This window comes from Oxyura jamaicensis, chromosome 8, assembly GCF_011077185.1.
Source record: "Oxyura jamaicensis isolate SHBP4307 breed ruddy duck chromosome 8, BPBGC_Ojam_1.0, whole genome shotgun sequence".
In the NCBI taxonomy this organism is placed as follows: Eukaryota; Metazoa; Chordata; class Aves; order Anseriformes; family Anatidae; genus Oxyura; species Oxyura jamaicensis.
In genome coordinates this window covers 27,271,957-27,289,789 of record NC_048900.1, presented here as the reverse complement: position 1 = coordinate 27,289,789, position 17,833 = coordinate 27,271,957, and the positions used below count along the sequence as shown (strand labels likewise).

The window sequence follows — 17,833 nt, the reverse complement described above, 5'->3', positions numbered from 1 at the left end:
TTGTTTTGCAGTTGGACGTGATAGGCTTTGATGCAATTAGGCACAGAGAACGATGCTCCAAAGACTTAAAGGTTTGAAAGACTTTAAGTAATTGCAGTCTAATTGAATTGCTGCTGATACCTTATAACAGTGAAATGGGCACGAGAACTGAAAATGTGCTGTAGGCAGGCACAGACAGAAAAGCTTCATATTGGCTTTGTCATAAAGGCCAACTTTCTTGAACATGTGTGACGGTCACGGCACTCATCCCATGTGGATGGCTTGCCAGGGACACGAAGCAGGAGCAGAGCTGAACGGATAGCTTTGACTTGCTTGTTTTCAAGATGTCTTTTTAGTTCCTGCACATCTGTGCTGCGTTAATTTTCCACTATCCTGCTTTATCTGGGACGGCACTGCCAAAAAAACAAGTTTACCCAGTTTTAGCTTCTCATTAAGCTTGAGCCATGACTTTAACTGAGCGTGGAGGGCTCACGGCTGCCCAGCCGCGTGTTAGCGAGGGAATGAAGTCTCCAATTTACAATCTGCTACATGTGTGCAATTACCGAGACCACCAACGGTGAGAAAAAAAATATTAATCCCTAGACTTTTGTTGGTCCCTGCTTAAAATGTTGGTCACATGCCTTTCCCAGGCCAGGAGCCTCAGCTTTACGTGGCTCTGTTTGTGCATTGGGAGCAATGGCACATCGGCTGGTATCAGATGTTGCCCTTAATTCAGCTCATCTCCCCTTTGCAAGAGCTGCGAGTTCTGAGCCTTGCGGCTCTCCTTCTTGCAAATTTAGGCATTTAGGAGGCTGCAGGCAGCGGCTGTGCCCTTGTGCACTTCAGTTGCATGGCACAAACCTCTGCATGCTGGGTGTGTGGTGAAGGCAGAAACAATGTGCTTGCAGGTTTTTGTCACCAGCATGGGAGTGAGCCCAGGGAGATGCAGATGGATGGGAGTGAGTCTCCAAACAGCCCCAAGGACCATCCGCATCCATCATCTGCATCCACTCCGGATGCCCCAGTGTTGCCTCCTGGCAGAGGAGCAGGAGATGCTCTGACATTCTTCTGTGGCTCTCATGCAAAGAGATTTCCTGGCTCCCAGCTCGGGCTTGAAGGTAGTCCAGAATGGGGATAAAGATTGTGCAAACGATGGTTTGGAGTCTGTGAGGATTAAATGGAGCTGGTTAGCTGCAGCTCCCCAGGCAGCTCTTGGGCACGACCAGGCTTCCAAGAGTAAATATTAGATTTGACGTGTAAACCCCAGATGACAGTGCAGCTGCCCGATGTATTACTGTGTACAGCTGCTGAAAGATCTGGCTTTCTCTTTGTTTTCTCATTATTGTACTTGTATCTCTCCTTGATAAACCCTGCTTAGCTGCGATTTCAGACGCCTTAGGTCAACCTTTGTTTTCCAAGCCGTGGTATGAGTGAGTTCAAACAGTGATACAGCTTCATCTCTTCTTGGCCTAATTGCCATACTTTTCTAGTTTATTAGTTTCCAAACGTTGTGCCAAGCTTTTAAAAAGGTAGGCAGGGGAGCCTTGTCTCCTGAACGCTGCTGGCAGGCTGCCACGCCGGCAGGAATATTGCTGCCTGCTCCAGAAAGGGATTAACATGAAGGCATTTTTCCTGACGGTTGAATTTACGTATTGCCGTCCTTGTGAGCAGAGAGGGGCAGAGACGAGGGGGCAGCCAAAACAAAACAAAAAAACCTTGCCTTGCTTTATTGGTCAGGTATAAAAGCATTTAAAGTAATGAATGAAATCCTGAAGTTGTAAATCTGGAGCTCAAAAGCTAGGTGTGTAACGTGACAGAGAACAACTTAAGCCTTTGCCTCTTTGGGAGAGGTGAGACATTTGGACTTGGTTTCACAGCCTGATTTTCATTAAGCTGCCTTTTAAAAGTCGGCATTATGAGAAACCAGTCCGGCTCTGTGGCAGTGATTTGTGGCAATATTGGCAAAGCCTTCGGTGGCACCACAAATGCATCTTTTGCTGCCATGCAGCTTGGGGATCCCTTGAGGTTCCCAGCAATACCTGGTGTGTATGGTGGCTCTGCATGGTTGGAATGGGGTCTGGTGGTGGCAGATTTGGGGCCAGAATCTGGAAAGCTCGGCATTTTGAGTCATACCCTGTTGTGTTCATGGGTTTCAAAGAGGAAGAGAGGCAGGTTGGGAAGTTGTTCATTTTCTTCCTCTCCAAAGTCACTTTGATGTGGGAGTAGATGACCTGGCTTCTCCTTCCCAAACAATCCCAGATTATGTATCTATTTTTAGGTTGAATTTTTACTTCTATGGCACTGGTATAGATCTGTGGCACTATTTCAGTTTTCTGAAGACACGCAAAGATGCTAAACCAAAATCCAGTTTTTTCTTGGAACTTTTCCATACAATTCTGAGGAGTGCAATCTCTTCTTGAGAGGCAGTGAAAAGCAAAAGATGAGGAGGATCAGGAGGCAGCAGGCTCTGGACTAAGCTTTACTCTCTGTGGCAACAGATTCTTGGTTTGAGATGCTCAGAGCAAGAAGAGCAAATCATTAAGCAGCTTGTTGTAAGAATGAATTTTGTCTCTCCTGGCTTGCAGCCTGGTACATCTTCATCTTGCTGTCTCGGCTGGTTTTGCAAAGCATCCTTCCCTCTCTCTAACCCTGGCCCCTCTGTGTTGCGTGATCCCCACAGATCATCACGGGAGAGCTGTACCGCATCCACTACCTGAAGGAGAAGTCGCACTCCTTTATCCAGAACCCCTATGTGGCAGCGCTCTACAAGCAGGTGGGCTGCTTCGTTTTCGGCTGTGCCATCAGCCAGTCCTTCACAGACATTGCCAAAGTGTCCGTCGGGCGCTTGCGGCCGCATTTCCTGGAGGTTTGCGACCTGGATTTCTCCACCATCAGCTGCGGGAAGGGGGTTTACATTCAGAACTACACCTGCAGGGGAAGTGACAGCAAGGTCCAGGAAGCCAGGTGAGAGCCCTCATGTCCCTGTCGGGGGGAAAGAGTCCAAAATAATGGGCTGCTGATGCCAGAACGGTGTCTCACACCAAATATTTCTCAGGGTTTCTCCGCCAGCAGTAGATGATCTCGCTGCTGCTGTCTCTGGGAAGGCTGCAGCAATGGGTGGTTTCCCTGGGGAGTCGTGGGGTTCGCCTGAATAGTATTCTTCTTCCTTTCTCTGTACTCCTACACTATTGTTCCGTGAGAGGTTGCTCAATGTGGGAATTCACCATAAGAGCCGAGTTAATGTCAGCTGTCCATCCCGCTGTGCGGGGAGGGCTTCTCCTCCAGGCTGAGGGGCTGCTGGCACCTCCCTTTCACGCTCCTCGTCAAACTCATCCCATGCCCAGTTTTGACGTTTTTAGGGGGAACCTAAATGAGGGGCGCCTAAATGCTGTAATTAAGCAACCGGAGAAGTGTGCTTGCTTTTCATTTCTTCACGGTTTCCTGGTTATTTGAGGCGAGACGATGAGTTATCGTGCTGTCCTGGAAATAGCTGCACTGTCCCACGAATAGACCAGGAAGGGACGAACAATGCGCACATCCTGCCCGTCCGTTCGTTTTCGGCCTCGGGAGCGAGCAGGGCGGATAACAGGGCTTTTGTAGCCCGAAAGGTGGGGGGTTGTGGTTCCCTCTGCTTTGGGACCATCTCGCTAGCTATGGGCAAGTTACCCTGTTATGTGTAATGTTGTGACATCGTGTGAGAAGATAGTGGCTGGTTCTTAGCACCTGCTTTGTTTTGCAGGAAATCCTTCTTCTCTGGGCACGCGTCCTTCTCCCTCTACACCATGCTGTATTTGGTGGTAAGTGACCTCAGCCTTATTGGAGATGGAGCTGATGCAACCCCTGATCCCCACCCCGAGGCATTCACCCCCGTTTGGTAGCAATAGTAGTGTGATGAGGACTAGAGATGAGGGCTTTGGTTGAAATCAAGAGCCTGAACACAGCGATGGTTGAAAGATGTCACTTTTGGACCCTGCGGTGTTATTTGGGCTGGAAACTCCCGAGTTATAGCTGAGCTGTGCAGCTTTTGGATGTAGCCAAGGCTGCAATTAAATCCGAGCCCTACTACCCCAGCGGATGACTTGTGCATTTTTGCTCACCCCAAGCTGCGGTTTCCACCAGGGAGAATTTTGAGTGTGCCATAATATTGCATTGGCAGTGTAGTTTTGGGAGGGGGGGGGAAGCACCGTGGCAGCTCCATCAGGGGTGTGGGCTGGTTCCCGGGCCGTGTTTCAGGGCTGGTGGAGCAGGTGAAGCTGTCTGCCCGACCGGATCTGTCGCAGAGGGCTGGGGCTCGTTTTCCTTTGTCGGTGACAAATGGCTCTGCCCTTCCTGCGCGGAGCCTGTGCCAAGGTGCTTCCTGCCAGGGCTGCCGCAGGCACACTCCCCGCGCCCCCAAAAGGGTCCCGCACTGAGTTATTTTGGGGGGAAGGGATTTGGATAGTGATTTGTGCTTTTTTTTAAAAAAAAAAAAAAAAAGGAGAAAAAAAGGTTTCAGCTTCCTAGCTTCCTTTCAAGGTCCGCGTTCCCCTCCCCCCCCCCCCCCCACATCTCCTGTAAGCTCAGACTGGCAAGCAAAGAACCAGCCTTGTGCTTGTAAAAACATTAAACATGAACTCTTATTTATCTATTAGCAGTGCTTCCCCCGTCCCTTTACTTTCCCCTCTGAAAAGATAAATTACTGCTGCTCCCTCCTGGCTTTTAATCCCTGGATTTACCCTCCGTGGGCTGGGAGCTGTTCCTGTAATTTAATTACTAAGCTTTCCAGGCTGTATGGGGGGAGTGTATTAAATTCTTTCCTCATTCCTCGTTTTTTTTAATCTCTTCTTGAAATATTTTGGGAAACAGTTTGTCCATCTCCTTTTCCCAGCCCCGTTACAATAATGAGGTTGAAGTGCTGCCAGGTGCTGGGCTGGGGGAGAAGCATCCTGCACCCCCTGCGTTGCCCTTACCAGAAGCCAGCGTGGGGAGGACGAGGCAGGAAACAAAAGAGAAACCAGCTCCCTGCCACAGCGTGTGTTTTTTTTATTTTCCCACTGACAAAAATCACTGCTTGCACAAAAATGACCCTTCTGTGCCCCAGCCCAGACACCCGAAGCGTGGTGGTTGGCAGCATCCCCCCAGTGCCGGAGCCGCCTCGTGATGCTTTGCAGGAGGCTCGGCCCTCCTGCCCTGCCTTTGCAAAACTTTCCGAGCTGAGTTTGGAAATTGTCACTCTCACTGCCTCGGGAGGGGCATTTATTTATTTCTGAGTGTTCTGCAGGCAGGCAGATAAGTTGGCCCCTTTTGAGCCTGGCATTTGGAAGCAGCAAGGACTGCCAGTCCTCACTAAGTCGGTCGTGTTTCTTCCTCAAATACTCGGCAAGGTTACGGGTATGGTTTTTTAGGAGATGCAGCTCCCAGGCCTTTTTGGAAGCCCAGCAGGACCTCTCACCCTTTGCATAGCATCGTAGCTGGTGGTATCCTTCAGGGTAGGGGACAAACCTGGGCTTCCCAGGCAGCGCCTGGGGGAGAGCCCAGCCCCGTCCCATGTTCCCAGCCGCTCACTTTGGCCATAGCTGGCCGACGCTGCCAGGGCTTGACCTGCTTTCCGAAGGGCGCCGTGCAGACCATTCTGCCTAGCCAGGACTTTTTGTCCCTTGTTTTTTTCTGAAAAACCAGCGATTATGGAACAAGTGAGATGTGAAATGGGAATTCAGATGCCTGGAAGGCACTGGTGGCAGGGGGTGTGCTGGAGACCCCAAAACTGTAACGTGCGTCGTTCCCTGAGGACACGTGGACAAACCATGGCTCACTTTCTAGTGCTGCTTTGCAACAGTGCCTGCACTAGTACAAAGTACCCTAATTTTCTTTTAGCTTTGCAAGAGGCTTAGGAAGTGTTCCTGTGTAACTCTGGGGACCATGACTTTGGAGCAGAAAGTCAGCTCTGGTCTCTTCACTATCCTTCCCTCTCCCCGTACGGGAGCGCTGGAGCTGTCAGCACCCAGCAGTTTCTGCTCCTCTCCCCACCTGCTCCACTTACTCCTCTCCACGGAGCAGTTTTGCCCCTTAAGAATGATCTTAAATTTTACCTAGTCCCATGGCCGAGATAAGGTTGGTAGCAGGCTCCCTCTGACCAGCTGTTCAGTTGTGCTGTGCCTTAAAAAGTCGGGAAAAATCCCACCCAGGGTTCAGCCATAAAGTAAAAGGAGAAAAAGGTGACTTGAAACTGGACAGCATTTCGTGGTGCATATCGGGGTGAGGAAATGAGCCCTTCAGCTTGTCTCACAGCTCCCTGCTCTCTGTCACTCTGGCTCCCTGGCCACCACCAGAGCCTGAAGGAGAAATCTCATCACAGACAGGGGCTTTGCAGCTCAGGCAGAAGATCTGTCATATTTGAGAGGAATAATAATAATGATGATGAGGATAATAATAGAGGTTATGTTTGCCCGGGGGGGGGGGTTCTTAAGTACAAACCAAACCCTACTTTCTTGCCAAGCTTAGTGAATGAGTGGGTTTTTGGAAGACTAGCTAGGGATGGTGAAGCTGCAGCATGGCAGCAGGTTGTTGCTGGTGCTGTGGGAACTAGGAGCTGGTGAGGAACCTCTGCAAACCGGAGGCACTGGTGGTGGCAGAGACGCTTCGGGGGCATTTGTGGGGCTGAGCGAGAGCTGCAGAGGTTCAGCTGGTCAGCCGTGTCCTAAGTGCAGCGTCCAAGCTCTGTGTTGAACAATACTTCATTTTTCAGGAACAAGTCACTTCCTGGCATGCCCTGGCATTGCTCTTGCAGCCTGTTCTGCATGACGATGCCTTCAAGTCCCGTGTCCCACGCGGTGGAGGTCGTGGGTGCAGAAAGCTTTAGTCGGTCTATTAAAGCCTATTAAAAGGTATTACATCATCCCATGCTTGAAGTCAAGCCACCTTTAAAATGCAGCGTCCACACGTGGGCAGGGGGATATTTTCGATGCAAGTTTGCGGTGTGTGTGCTCATTGGTGATGTTTTGGTGTGTAAAAACCCTGTGCAGAAACAAGTTTATGGTCAGTAATATTTCGTATGCTCTGGTGGGGCCCGTGGCTGGGGTCTGCCTGGGTCTGTCTGGAGACCTCAAGGATGCTGAAAAATGCCTTTGGCTGGGGAAAAGATCTGCAGAATCCATCGTCACTGGAGCGTGTTGGGTCTTCAGAGGGTCCTGCAGGGGCTGGGGGCTGGGCAGCAGCAGGGGGACAGTGGGTGACCAGTGCCCGGCTTCAGCACCGAGCCCTGTGGCCAGCCGGTCTCTGTTGGGCACTATTGGTTTGGGAATGGGTTCCCAACAGGGAACTGTGAGTTGATGCCAAGCCCCAGAGGGCATTGGTGGAAAAGTCCCACAGAAAGGCGTTTGCCACACAGTCAGAGCTCCTGGGATTTCATTATAAGCACTGAGACTTCAGGGCTAAGTTTCTTGCAGCCTCTTTGTCACCAAGAATACCCAATTAACATTAGGCCTTTGTATAAAAAATTAAAAGGGGAAATTGCTCTCGGGCAATCCTCTTTGTCTTAATTTTCCTTGCTTTGTTGCTCCTTGGCCGAGCGAGCCCATAACCCATATTTATAGCAGGCTGAGGAAGGAGGAGGTCTGTAATAGCTCGCGGTGCGAGCCTCATGAGGCTGAGTGAGAGGGAGGCTGAGTGAGGCTCTCATGAGGGGAGCAACAGGGCTTTCTGCTCCCATCAGGCACCTGAGACCATAGTGCTGACTTTTATTTCAGCCAGAACTTCCCCAAAACCCCAGCCAGCCACTCAGAGGGTGAAGAAAAACTAAGTTAATATCCCTTAGCAATGTTAGCTGATTCTGGAGAAAATGAGAGTAAAACGGGGCAGCTTGGGTGTTTAATGGGTGTTTGGTGGGTGAGGCTGAAGCCTTCAGATCAGAAGGGGTTTCAGTGTGGTCTGCTGTTTGTATGGAAACTTAGAGGTGCTGCTGGTTTTGTGTGGGTGACCGTGGAGCTTTGCACTGGGGTTTCTTGCCGAGGGCAGAGAAGGTTGTGATTCTGAGCCATGATGTGTATGAGGGAAACTCCGCGGTGGTTGTGGACTTGGATTGAGGCTTTGTGGTGACCTAAGCACGTGAACAAAGTGGTTTATACCAGAGGCTGGGGCCGAGGTGCGACCCGCTCTGCCGAGCAGACGGCGATATTCCCAGCAGGGTGGGAGGATGCTGCGCTGCCAGCAGAGGCGGGGAAGAGGCAATCGGCTCATCCCCTTGGTGCTGGGAGGCCTTTGTCCTTCTGCCCTACATGAAGGGTTTGAGGACTTACGGTCCCACACCGTTCTGGGTACTGCTCTAGATGGGGCTGGAGGAGGTAACATCAGGTTAACTCCGAAACAAGACCGGCTGCTTCCCAGAAGGAAAGCTTCGGGTGACTCAGCGCCGTGGTTGGTGGAGCTCAGCCTTGTGGTGGGGGCAGCGTGAAGGGGACGGGATGTCTGGGTGGCAGAAAGCCCTGGGAGGCTGGAGGTGACGTTCTCGGCCCATGTCCCCCTCCAGCTCCTCCCCAGTGAGTTCACTCGGGGGTTGCGTGTGGCCGCGGGTTGTCCCCGCCGACGCTGTGGAAGTCCCCTGGCAGGAGCAGAGCGATGCGATGCCCTCAAAGCCATCTGCTCCGTGGTAATTCGGCCCCTGCCAGAAGCCAGGCAGGGAGCTCCAACCAGTTCCTGCTGTGATCTCACTCCATTCTCTCCATCCGCCCCTTCTCCGGGCTGCTCCTGTTGATGCTGCTCCTGCCTTTAGTTGCCCTTTGCCGGTCCGTGGTGCAGATAACCCAGGCTGTGGTCTTGCTGCACCATCCCCTCCCTGGAAGAGCTTTGTCCAGCCCCACATTCACACCCAAACCCGTCAGTCCTTAGCAGGCATTTGCTCGGTACGTGCTCCCGGCCTGCTTCCAAAGCAGGTTCTCAGATAAGTGTGGGTGTGAGTCGGTGCTTCGGTGGCTTCCAGCACATACAGGATGGTGCTGCTCGGCCTTTCCGCACCTTACACAGGGCCAGAGGGTGTACACGAGCTGCACAGGCCAGGGTTGTGCTGTGGAAGGAGCAAATCGGTATGCGAACAACCCCTTGCGCCATTTGAAGGAAACGGGGTTTGGGTGACCTTGCCATCTGCATCTGTCTGGCAATTCACGATAACTTTTGAACTCCTGGGCTGATTTCAGCGGAGCTCAGTGGGGATGAAGTGCAAGTTGCATGGAAGTAGGGGAACGGGACGTGGCAATGCAAACATGTGCAAGTTTTGCTCCAAGTGGTTTCGGACTTGGCTGTTTCCTGGAGCAGGAGGCATTGGGGCCAGAGGACACGGGGGCAAGAGGCTGGGCAGGGGAAGGGAGGGCAGTTTTGCAAGTGTTTCTTAAGAAAAGGTAATATCTCAGTATAACCTAGCTGATCAAACGCTTTCCCAAAGCACAAATCTCAAACAAGTTAGATGTTTCTTTCCTTGTTTTATAGAATTCCATATTTTTTTTTAAATCTCTTCAGACTCCAAAAAGTGTCTTGTTTATTGTGTTTAAATTCAGTGTTAGTTTTTTATTTTTAATTTTTAACTGAAGATTTTCTTCTTCACCTATAACGTACCTATTTAGTTCAAGCTTGTGGGATATAAGGATTTGAGGGGATGTAGGGGCTGGGCAGAAGGGACAAATGTCAGATTACCCAACATCAAATTCTGTTCTTAATGGCTTTGGTGGGACGCAGCCTGGAGCGTAAGACATTAGGTTTCAGCCCCCCTGGTAGAATTAAGGATAACAGTTTGTAAGATATAATACATGGAGCTACTTTTGCTCTGCAACAACATACTGGAAGCTGAGTTTTGCACTGTACCCTGGACCTGAAGGTATTCCTGAGCCATTTGCTTCACCAGGCTGCAGCAGCGGGGGGTGCCACGGGGACCTGAGAGCTGTAGCTCGTCCCCCAGCATCTTGTAGACCAGTTTGCACAGTGTGGGGTGTGCGCCGTGGGGATGTGGCCCCGTTCCCAGACTCTGGCTGGTTTGCGGAAATATTCCCCAGAATCATAATATGCGCTAGCCAGCACCAAGCTGTTTTGGTACTGCTCCCTTCCATGCTAATTGGCTAACAATTTGGGTAATTTGGAGCATCTGCTCCATTCCAATGACATGATGTTTCGTTTCCTTTAAAGAGCCTGTTGTGTATTCCTTCCAAAAAGGGGTAAATAGAATGCTTTTGCAACAGCCAGACACACTAAATCAACCAACACAGTGCTTCCCCCATATCAGCTTTCCAATTAATTCTGCTTCAGTAGGTAAATGATATTAAGTTGCTTGGAGTTTCAGGGAACCCAGCGAGAGCTTTGCTTCCTCCTGTCTGAAGGCAGTGTGAACTACTCTGGGTGCACAAAAGGGGCTGTAAATGGGTATCGAGCCCCTTGCCAGGCTCCAAAGTGGAAGGCAGGAGGTCACAGGCCTGTAGAGAGCATTTTTTGTTCAAAACTCCCCCTCCTTGCTCCATGGGGCCCCTGCGTCTACCCCAGTGCAGGTGGGAGCCTCAAATTAACTCACCCTTTCTTTTTTTTCTCTCTCCCCCGCAGTTTTATCTGCAGGCCAGGTTCACGTGGAAGGGCGCCCGCCTGCTCCGTCCCCTGCTGCAGTTCACGCTCATCATGATGGCGTTTTACACCGGCCTGTCCCGCGTGTCGGACCACAAGCATCACCCCACCGACGTGCTGGCAGGCTTTGCACAGGGAGCCCTGGTGGCTTACTGCGTGGTGAGTGCTGCTGTGGGAGGGACACCTCGGGCAGGGGTTACTGGCGCTGCTGTGAGCTCGGTTTTTAATGTAGCAGAAGGGCTCGTGAGAAAATGGTTAACAAAGGCTGTGTCTGCTTGTCTGTGGCAGCCTGGGCTGCTCTCATGCAATTTGCTGTCCAAGAAGTGACCTGATTGCAGGCCCCGTAACTGGAAGTGACAGATGGAAGTGGTGGGGGGCACTGGGGCTGTTCTCAGGGCTGCTGTCGTGCCTGGAAACAAAGGGGCTGAGGTCGCTCATGTCTCTGTACGAGCTCCCCAACCAAGGCTGTAACAGCTTACCACTTTCTGGCCCAGAGGTGTTTGATTTTTTTTAATTTATTTTTTTACTTTTTACTGATGTAAAAGTAAAGCAAACCTGGAGGCAAGGAATTAAGTTCCCTAATGCTTTATTTCTCAGGGAGAGAAAATAGGTTATTAATGTACTTTCCACTCATTGATAATAATCCATAGCTAAGTCAAAAATGGCATGGCTGGAAAGTTGTTATAAAGCATTATTAACCCGCTGGGCAGTGGTGGTTGGGTTGTGGCGTTGCCGAATGCCAAAGTCCCGCTCAGGCACGTGGAGCCAGCAGATGCAGAGGGAAAGCAGAGAGCTGCGTGCTGCTGCCTTAACCCTGCCGCCAGCATCAGCACAGCTCCTGCATCTTCCATACCAATATTGTCAGGGTGTTACCACGCATACCGGTCATCTTTTCCTCTGCAGGGTTTGCAGGAGGTCTAGACACCGAGTCACATCACCAAGCGGTGTTACAGGGCTGCAGTTACCTCTGCGTGTGCCTTTCCGCTTGGGAAGCGGGATGCCAGCGATATTTGGGGGATAGGGCAGTGGCTGCCCGGATCACGGTGTCAGGAAGACAGCAGCTCTCCAGATGCTTGGTGCAGGCGTCCCTAGGCTTCCTGGCCGGGACAAGCAGCAGATCTGGCTGTTGTCCCCCCAGCAGATGGAAGCTGTACTGGAAAGGGGAGGCCACAGCAGCGCTGGGCTGGTTTTCCTGTGCGGAGGCAAAGCAGCATAGGAAGCAGCTGCCTGCGAGCTTTGCAGATGGGCACGGGTTTGCTGGCGTTGCCCTTTCCAGCCTGCTCGTGGAAGGGCTGGTTGTCTCCTTGCCCTTTGGAGGCAGGGGTTAGAGGCCAGGAAAGCCTCACCCCAGACTCCCTAGAGTAGGTGGAGTAGAGCATTTTGCTGGTGTGTCCCAGGGCTGCTCGCCCAGGTTGGGTTCGAGTGCTCATGCAGGGGATGCTGTGAACCAGAGGCAGGTCCCTGCTGCTCTTCCCCTCCCTGCAGCACAGCCTTCAGCAGCATGCCTGATGATGGCCGTTAAAACACCATAGTTACCAGGCTATAATTTCTGCTAGAAACCAATTGTGGGTTTCACCTCTGAGGACTGCCAGAACTTAAATCCAGGTTGTGCTGCAGCAGACGTGTTTGTCCTCCAGTGCCTGAAATAACAAGCAGAAGACATTAGTGTCAAGCACTTCCAGCTGATGAGACACTCAGACGTGGTTCCAGGGTGAAATATGATGAGGACTGCTTAAATGGAAATAGTTTTCGTGCACATTGTAGGCAGCCTGCTATGTGTTGTGTAGTTCGTCTTCTCTGATGGAGAGAAAAGGGGAGGCGTCAGAAGGACACGCTCCTGGTGTTGCTCTGGTTTGATCAGAAGGTGGTTTTAACCTCTCTGTCTGTGATTAAGGAATTCTTCAGCATACTGAAAGGGAATATGACTTGCTAAGTGGCAATATAAGATATTGGCTCGCTTTGTACAACAGGCGCTCAGTCTTCTGCTGTCAAGTTTTCTTATGGGTGGAGAGCACCTTCTACAGGAAATGGAGCTAATCCAAGTGAAAAACTTTGCACGTTTATTAGTCCTTTTTTGTGTTAAACACTTCAAGCATTAGGAGGATTTAACACACTGTTTTAACCCCAAAAGATCATGTTTCATGATTCCTATAAGTGTTTGTATAACCTCCAGCCACGTTAAAGTGAAATACAGTTTAAAGAGAAAGGAAACCTCTTACCCAGTCTCTGAACGAAACCCCAAAAAGCAGCGAGCAGCAGGGTAAAAGCTGAAGTGCGCAGGATGACACTCCACCATAACTCACTCCTGTCCAAAACAAGGACCAGGCTCAGCATAATCCCCATATGCTTCTTGCACTGAGCACTCTCCTCCCGTAAATCAATTTGTCATGGCTGTGTCGGTGCAGAAATTGGACATCTTTTTGATTGAATCCAGCTCTCTGAGGTGGGCACGCAAGAGTGCTGGCACCAGCAGCGTGCCGAGCCAGCCGAGCGGGGGTTTTACGCTTGTTAACAGCCAAGAGGAAAGCCATCACCAGAGCAGCTCAAGATGCTCGTGCACTGAGATGCGGCAGCAAGAGGCCAGATGCAGGCTTGTGATCCTCTGTGGGTTCAGCTGGATCCTGTGATGGAAACAGAGGCACAAATGCTGCCGCTTGGATGCCCCGTAAATGACTTTACTAGCTCTGTTACAAAACCAGGCAGCCAGATACCAACACGTCCCTGAGGAAAGAGCCACTTTGCATGTCAGCTCCTTCCGTGCCTGTCCATGAAGCAGTAAAAGCTCAGCGGCAACAGCTTGGCTTCCTGAATCCACAGTTATGGTTGTAGGAGTGAATTGCCATTTATAGCAGGTTCAGTGTCTATTCAGCTCAGTTCCTTATCTGCCGGTGCTGATAGGGACTTGCAAAAGTTGTTTCCAAGGACAACTAAACTTGCCGTGTGAGGCTGTGGGTAGCTAGGAAACATGGAGAGGCAGAGAGGAACAACTCAGCTCCCTCCCCATGTAACCCACCCCGGAGGTGTAAATCTGATATTACTCACTTGAGCAGCTTGGATTTTTTTTTTTTCCCTCATTTATCTTGTTGCTTAGATGTTGCATCTGAGTACTGGGGGAGAAAAGTCAAATGTGCTGGTAATTCCTAGAGCTGCCATGTGCTGCTCTTCTCAGGGCTTCAGTTCAGCTAACCCACACCTTGCTCTGAATTACCAGTGCTTAACTGAGGCTGAGACAGCAACTTTGGGCTGGCAGAAGCCATTGACAGCATGACCAAAGTTTGGGGATTTGGTACCAGTATAACAAAATGAAGCGTCCTGGCTGCTTTTTGCCACCTCTGGAGAATCCATGCTGTCTAAGTCTTTTCCCTCCTGGCGTGGGGCTGAGGTTTGGCACGGGAGAAAGTGCCCCGGTCTGACGGTGCTGATAAGCTCAGTGCGGCGGCTGCCAAGGGAGGATGTGGAAGTTTCCTCCCAGCACTTTGTTTCTTATTGTGTTGCTGCCTCCCGAAATTGCCAAGCACTGGCTTTTCACATCCGGGAGAGGGCTTACATCACAGGATATTTAGGAAAAAGTAGTTGGGAATGGCTCCTCCTCTATTTTCTGGGCCGGTGGGGAAAGGGCAAGATGAGAGCATCGTGTGCCTTGGACTTGCTGCCTGTAATGTTTAGTACAACTTGGATTTGAGTGCTTCTCAATGCCTACCTGCTGCCTGCCTGAATGTGTTAATTCACATAGACCCCATCCCTAACACTGCTCACATGAGTCAGGCTGGCGTGTTGGAGACCTTTGTTTTGTGTGAGTGTGGGCCGTGTGTCTGTTTCCTGGCTTTTTAACCCGCTCAGCAGCAGGGTTGGGGTCCTGCTCTTGGTGAAGACAGCAATAAATGAACTTGTCCCGTCACGTTTTTATGCCATGTTATGTGAGGTCTGAGCCTTGTGTGTCCTACGGGAAGGTGGTAGCAGGCGCTGGGGCTACACGCAGGAATTCAACAGCACAAAAAGTGTTTGAGCCTACAGCCGTGCACGTGCTCTGTAAACCAAACTTGTGAATGAAGCATCACCCAGTGGGGCTAAGTTTGCCTTTCCCTCTTGTTCCTCCAGGTGTTTTACGTCTCAGACCTCTTCAAGCCCAAGACAAAGACCTGCCTGCCACCGCCTCCCATCCGGAAGGAGATTCTTTCACCTGTGGACATCATTGAACGCAATAACCATCACAACATGGTGTAGGCCTTTGAGAGATCGGATTGGCGTTGTATTTTATTTTATTTTTTATTTTTGCAAAAAAATGACTGCTGACAGCAACTACCTGCTGCTCTCAAATCTCATCAGACAGTAGAATGTAGGGAGAGACTTTCTTGCCCGACCGGTAAAGTCTTACTCTGTGGTCTTTTCAACTTGCGACATTTGGAGGAAAGGGGTGGTGGTCAACTAAGTCAGAAGCGACAGTGAGAAACAGACATACAACAAAAAGCCGAACAAGCAAAGAGAGGTGCCGGAGTCCTGGATGTGCAATTGGTTTGAGTGTTCATGTTGTAGTGAACGCCAAATTGTTCATAGCGTAATGAACACTAAGGGATTTTGGAAAGCTGGCCATCTTAGTTGTGTGTTTTTTGTTTTTTGTTTTTTTTGTTTTTTGTTTTTTTGTATGATGAAGATGTCCAATGCCTGCGAGGGGAAAAACAACAACTCACAGTTGAATTATATAGCACTATGTATGAGAAACAGCACTGAGTCAAGATCTGGGATTGGTTCGTAAGAGTTGCTTTTTTTTTTTTTTTCTGTTGGATGCTAGTTTGTTTTTGCCTCCTCTGTTCCATACTGTGACTTAGCGTAGAAGAAGCTTGCCCAGTCAAAGATCTCCGGAGGGTCTCTGTTCACACTACACACCTTTCACAAGCAGTCCTGAGACACGCAGCAAGGTTGAACAAACCCACCCTCGGCGCAGAAAGCCACATTTCTTCCTTCCCGCTCGCTTCCTGGCGAGGCTTCATCCTGCCTGAGCCACTGGGCGCATGCAGCAGCCGCAAATGGCCTTAAAATGGAAAAGAGCATCCTCCGCTTCCTGGTCCTCCCCCCCCTCAAAATCGCAGCAGATTTTCTGTGCGCTCACGGTTTGGGCAGCGGCGGCTCTGCCGGAGGCACGTTCGCACTACGACCTCGGGGCTGAGTCCTGGGGAAACTTTAATTCTGCCGTTTCGGGACGGGCTGCTGGGCGGCACGTCCCAGCCTGGGTGTCAGTCGGTTTGTGCATCCCCTCCCCGCTTCTCCCGTCGGTGCCCCGGTGTGCACTGCCGCCGCGGGTGCCAGGCGGAGTGCTGTGCTCGGGGACACCGGTGGGAAATCAGTTGTGCCTCCGCCGAGTGTGATTTTTTTTTTTTTAGTTTTTTGTTTTTGCCCGGAAACCACAGGTTTTTGGCTTGCAGACCTTTCACAGAGCGCGCTTGCAAAGGGATCACGCAAAGCATGCAGAACGGCCATTTGCACATCCTTCGTACAGAATCCGTCCTATCATTTCAACTATAGCAAGCTATGATTTTTTTATATATAAATATTATATAAATAATGTATAAAACCTTAAAAATTAACTATGTAAAATATTATTTCTGAAACAATTTTAGATATATCCACTATGACTATAAACTGTGTCCTGACCTGTGTTATTTACATTTTGCTGCTTAAAAAAGCATTGGATTAATTTTTTATAGTCGACTAAAATATTGTAGTTCTGTGGTAGTAATATTTTAATGAAAATAACTACAATTAGAGACATTTGTATAAAAAAAATCATATTAAATTGTCTGTATTTTTGTAATGTTCCATTTTGTAAAGAGAAGAATATTCAAAGACTTTTGTAGAATACAAAATTAAAGTTTGTATCTGCGAAATTATTGCTGTATAAATGTGCTTTTTAAATAAAAGCTCATAACACAACTAAACAGCCCGGCGCGTGTTGAGTTCTGCCTTTGGGTTGAGCCCCCACCGTGCTGCCGCACCTCTGCCCAGGGAAATCAGGTCACACTTTGGGAAGTGATGCATGCATCATCTGGATGAAGGGGACCCGGCACCACCGTAGATAGGCTCCTGGGTGGAGAGGATGTGGCGGTTGCAATCACAGGTTTGCATTGAACTGCTTCTGGCAATGCCCGGGTTTTGAGCACATCTCTTTTTATTGATTGCGTCCCTTTCTCTTTATCAATATTTTAAGATTTAAAGAAGTGTGTGTGTATATATATATATTAAAGTCTGAATCCCCTCAGTCTGGCTGCTGGGTCTCCCAGCAGGGCTCACAACTCTGCCAACACCTTTCCCATGAAAATCAGATACTGTGCAACTGAACAAAAAGCCTTGCAGCTTGATGGGTTGCGAGGATGTGGGTGGAAGGGGAAAAGAGGGAAAAAAAAACGTCCCACAGTGGCATGTGGTCACATACACACACGTGCACAGCGTACAGTTCCACTTCAGGCTTGATTTTTTTTCCCCCCTCCTACAGGATCTGAGAACAAAATTAACTCCTTGGTGGTGACACCCTCCGTTGGAGCTGCGTTTCGGCCACTCCTTGGGTGAACCACATTGGCGAGATAACGCGGCACAGAAATAATTTGCAAGAATGCATGACAGGAAGTGAATACCACATCAAACTGAAAATAAATAGCAGGTGGAAATTAAGCAGGCAGAGCTCAGCTAGCACTTGCTATTATTACCGTAATTAGTAGTAGTATTTTATTACGTGTGGAACAACTTAGTAAACCTGTGCCTGTCCTAAATGTAAAGGGAGCTTTGGTAGTGTTGGGTGTACAAAAACAGGTGTACAGATATATGGGGGAGAGAGGAGGTTTTGGGGAATATCAGGCAGCTGGGGAGGTGGTGAGATGCTGGGGGTCTTGTGCAGGATGTGTGGGCCAGGTACAGGGCAGGAAAGGCAGTTGGTGCATGTGTCTGGACAAGGCAGCAGACTTTAAGGTTATAGTGTGTGTCCTGGTGTCAGCACAACCATGTCCTGTTTCTGGCTCTGCCGCTCACGCTTGCCAACCACTTGGTAAATAAGCAAAGGGGAGTGATGACCGCCAGCAGCACGGGGTTGCAGGAACAGCGATAGTGGTGGCAAGGTCCAGAGAGCCCTGTCCCGATTAGCAGAAGGGTGAGCGTATAGGTGCTAGAGGAGGAATGAGCTCTGGGCGTGCTGGGCCAGGCAGTGGCAGGGTGATGCTGGAAACCAGTGCAGGAGGCAGCCCACAGCACTGGGAGCTGCCGCTTGCACATCACAGGCAGCACCACAAATATAGAG

The 17,833-nt window shown here is 50.1% G+C and overlaps 1 protein-coding gene across 1 annotated transcript in view; it reads left to right on the top strand.

The window, feature by feature from the left end:
• Nucleotides 1–16,484, top strand: part of PLPP3 (phospholipid phosphatase 3) — a 43,225-nt gene extending 26,741 nt beyond the window's left edge. Inside the window, exons 3-6 of the mRNA XM_035333254.1 lie at nt 2,660–2,943; nt 3,719–3,776; nt 10,534–10,710; nt 14,650–16,484. Of these exons, the coding sequence (XP_035189145.1) occupies nt 2,660–2,943; nt 3,719–3,776; nt 10,534–10,710; nt 14,650–14,775 (645 nt within the window). The 3' untranslated portion in view covers nt 14,776–16,484. The remainder of the gene's footprint in view (nt 1–2,659; nt 2,944–3,718; nt 3,777–10,533; nt 10,711–14,649) is intronic.
• The last annotated feature ends 1,349 nt before the right edge of the window (nt 16,485–17,833 follow it).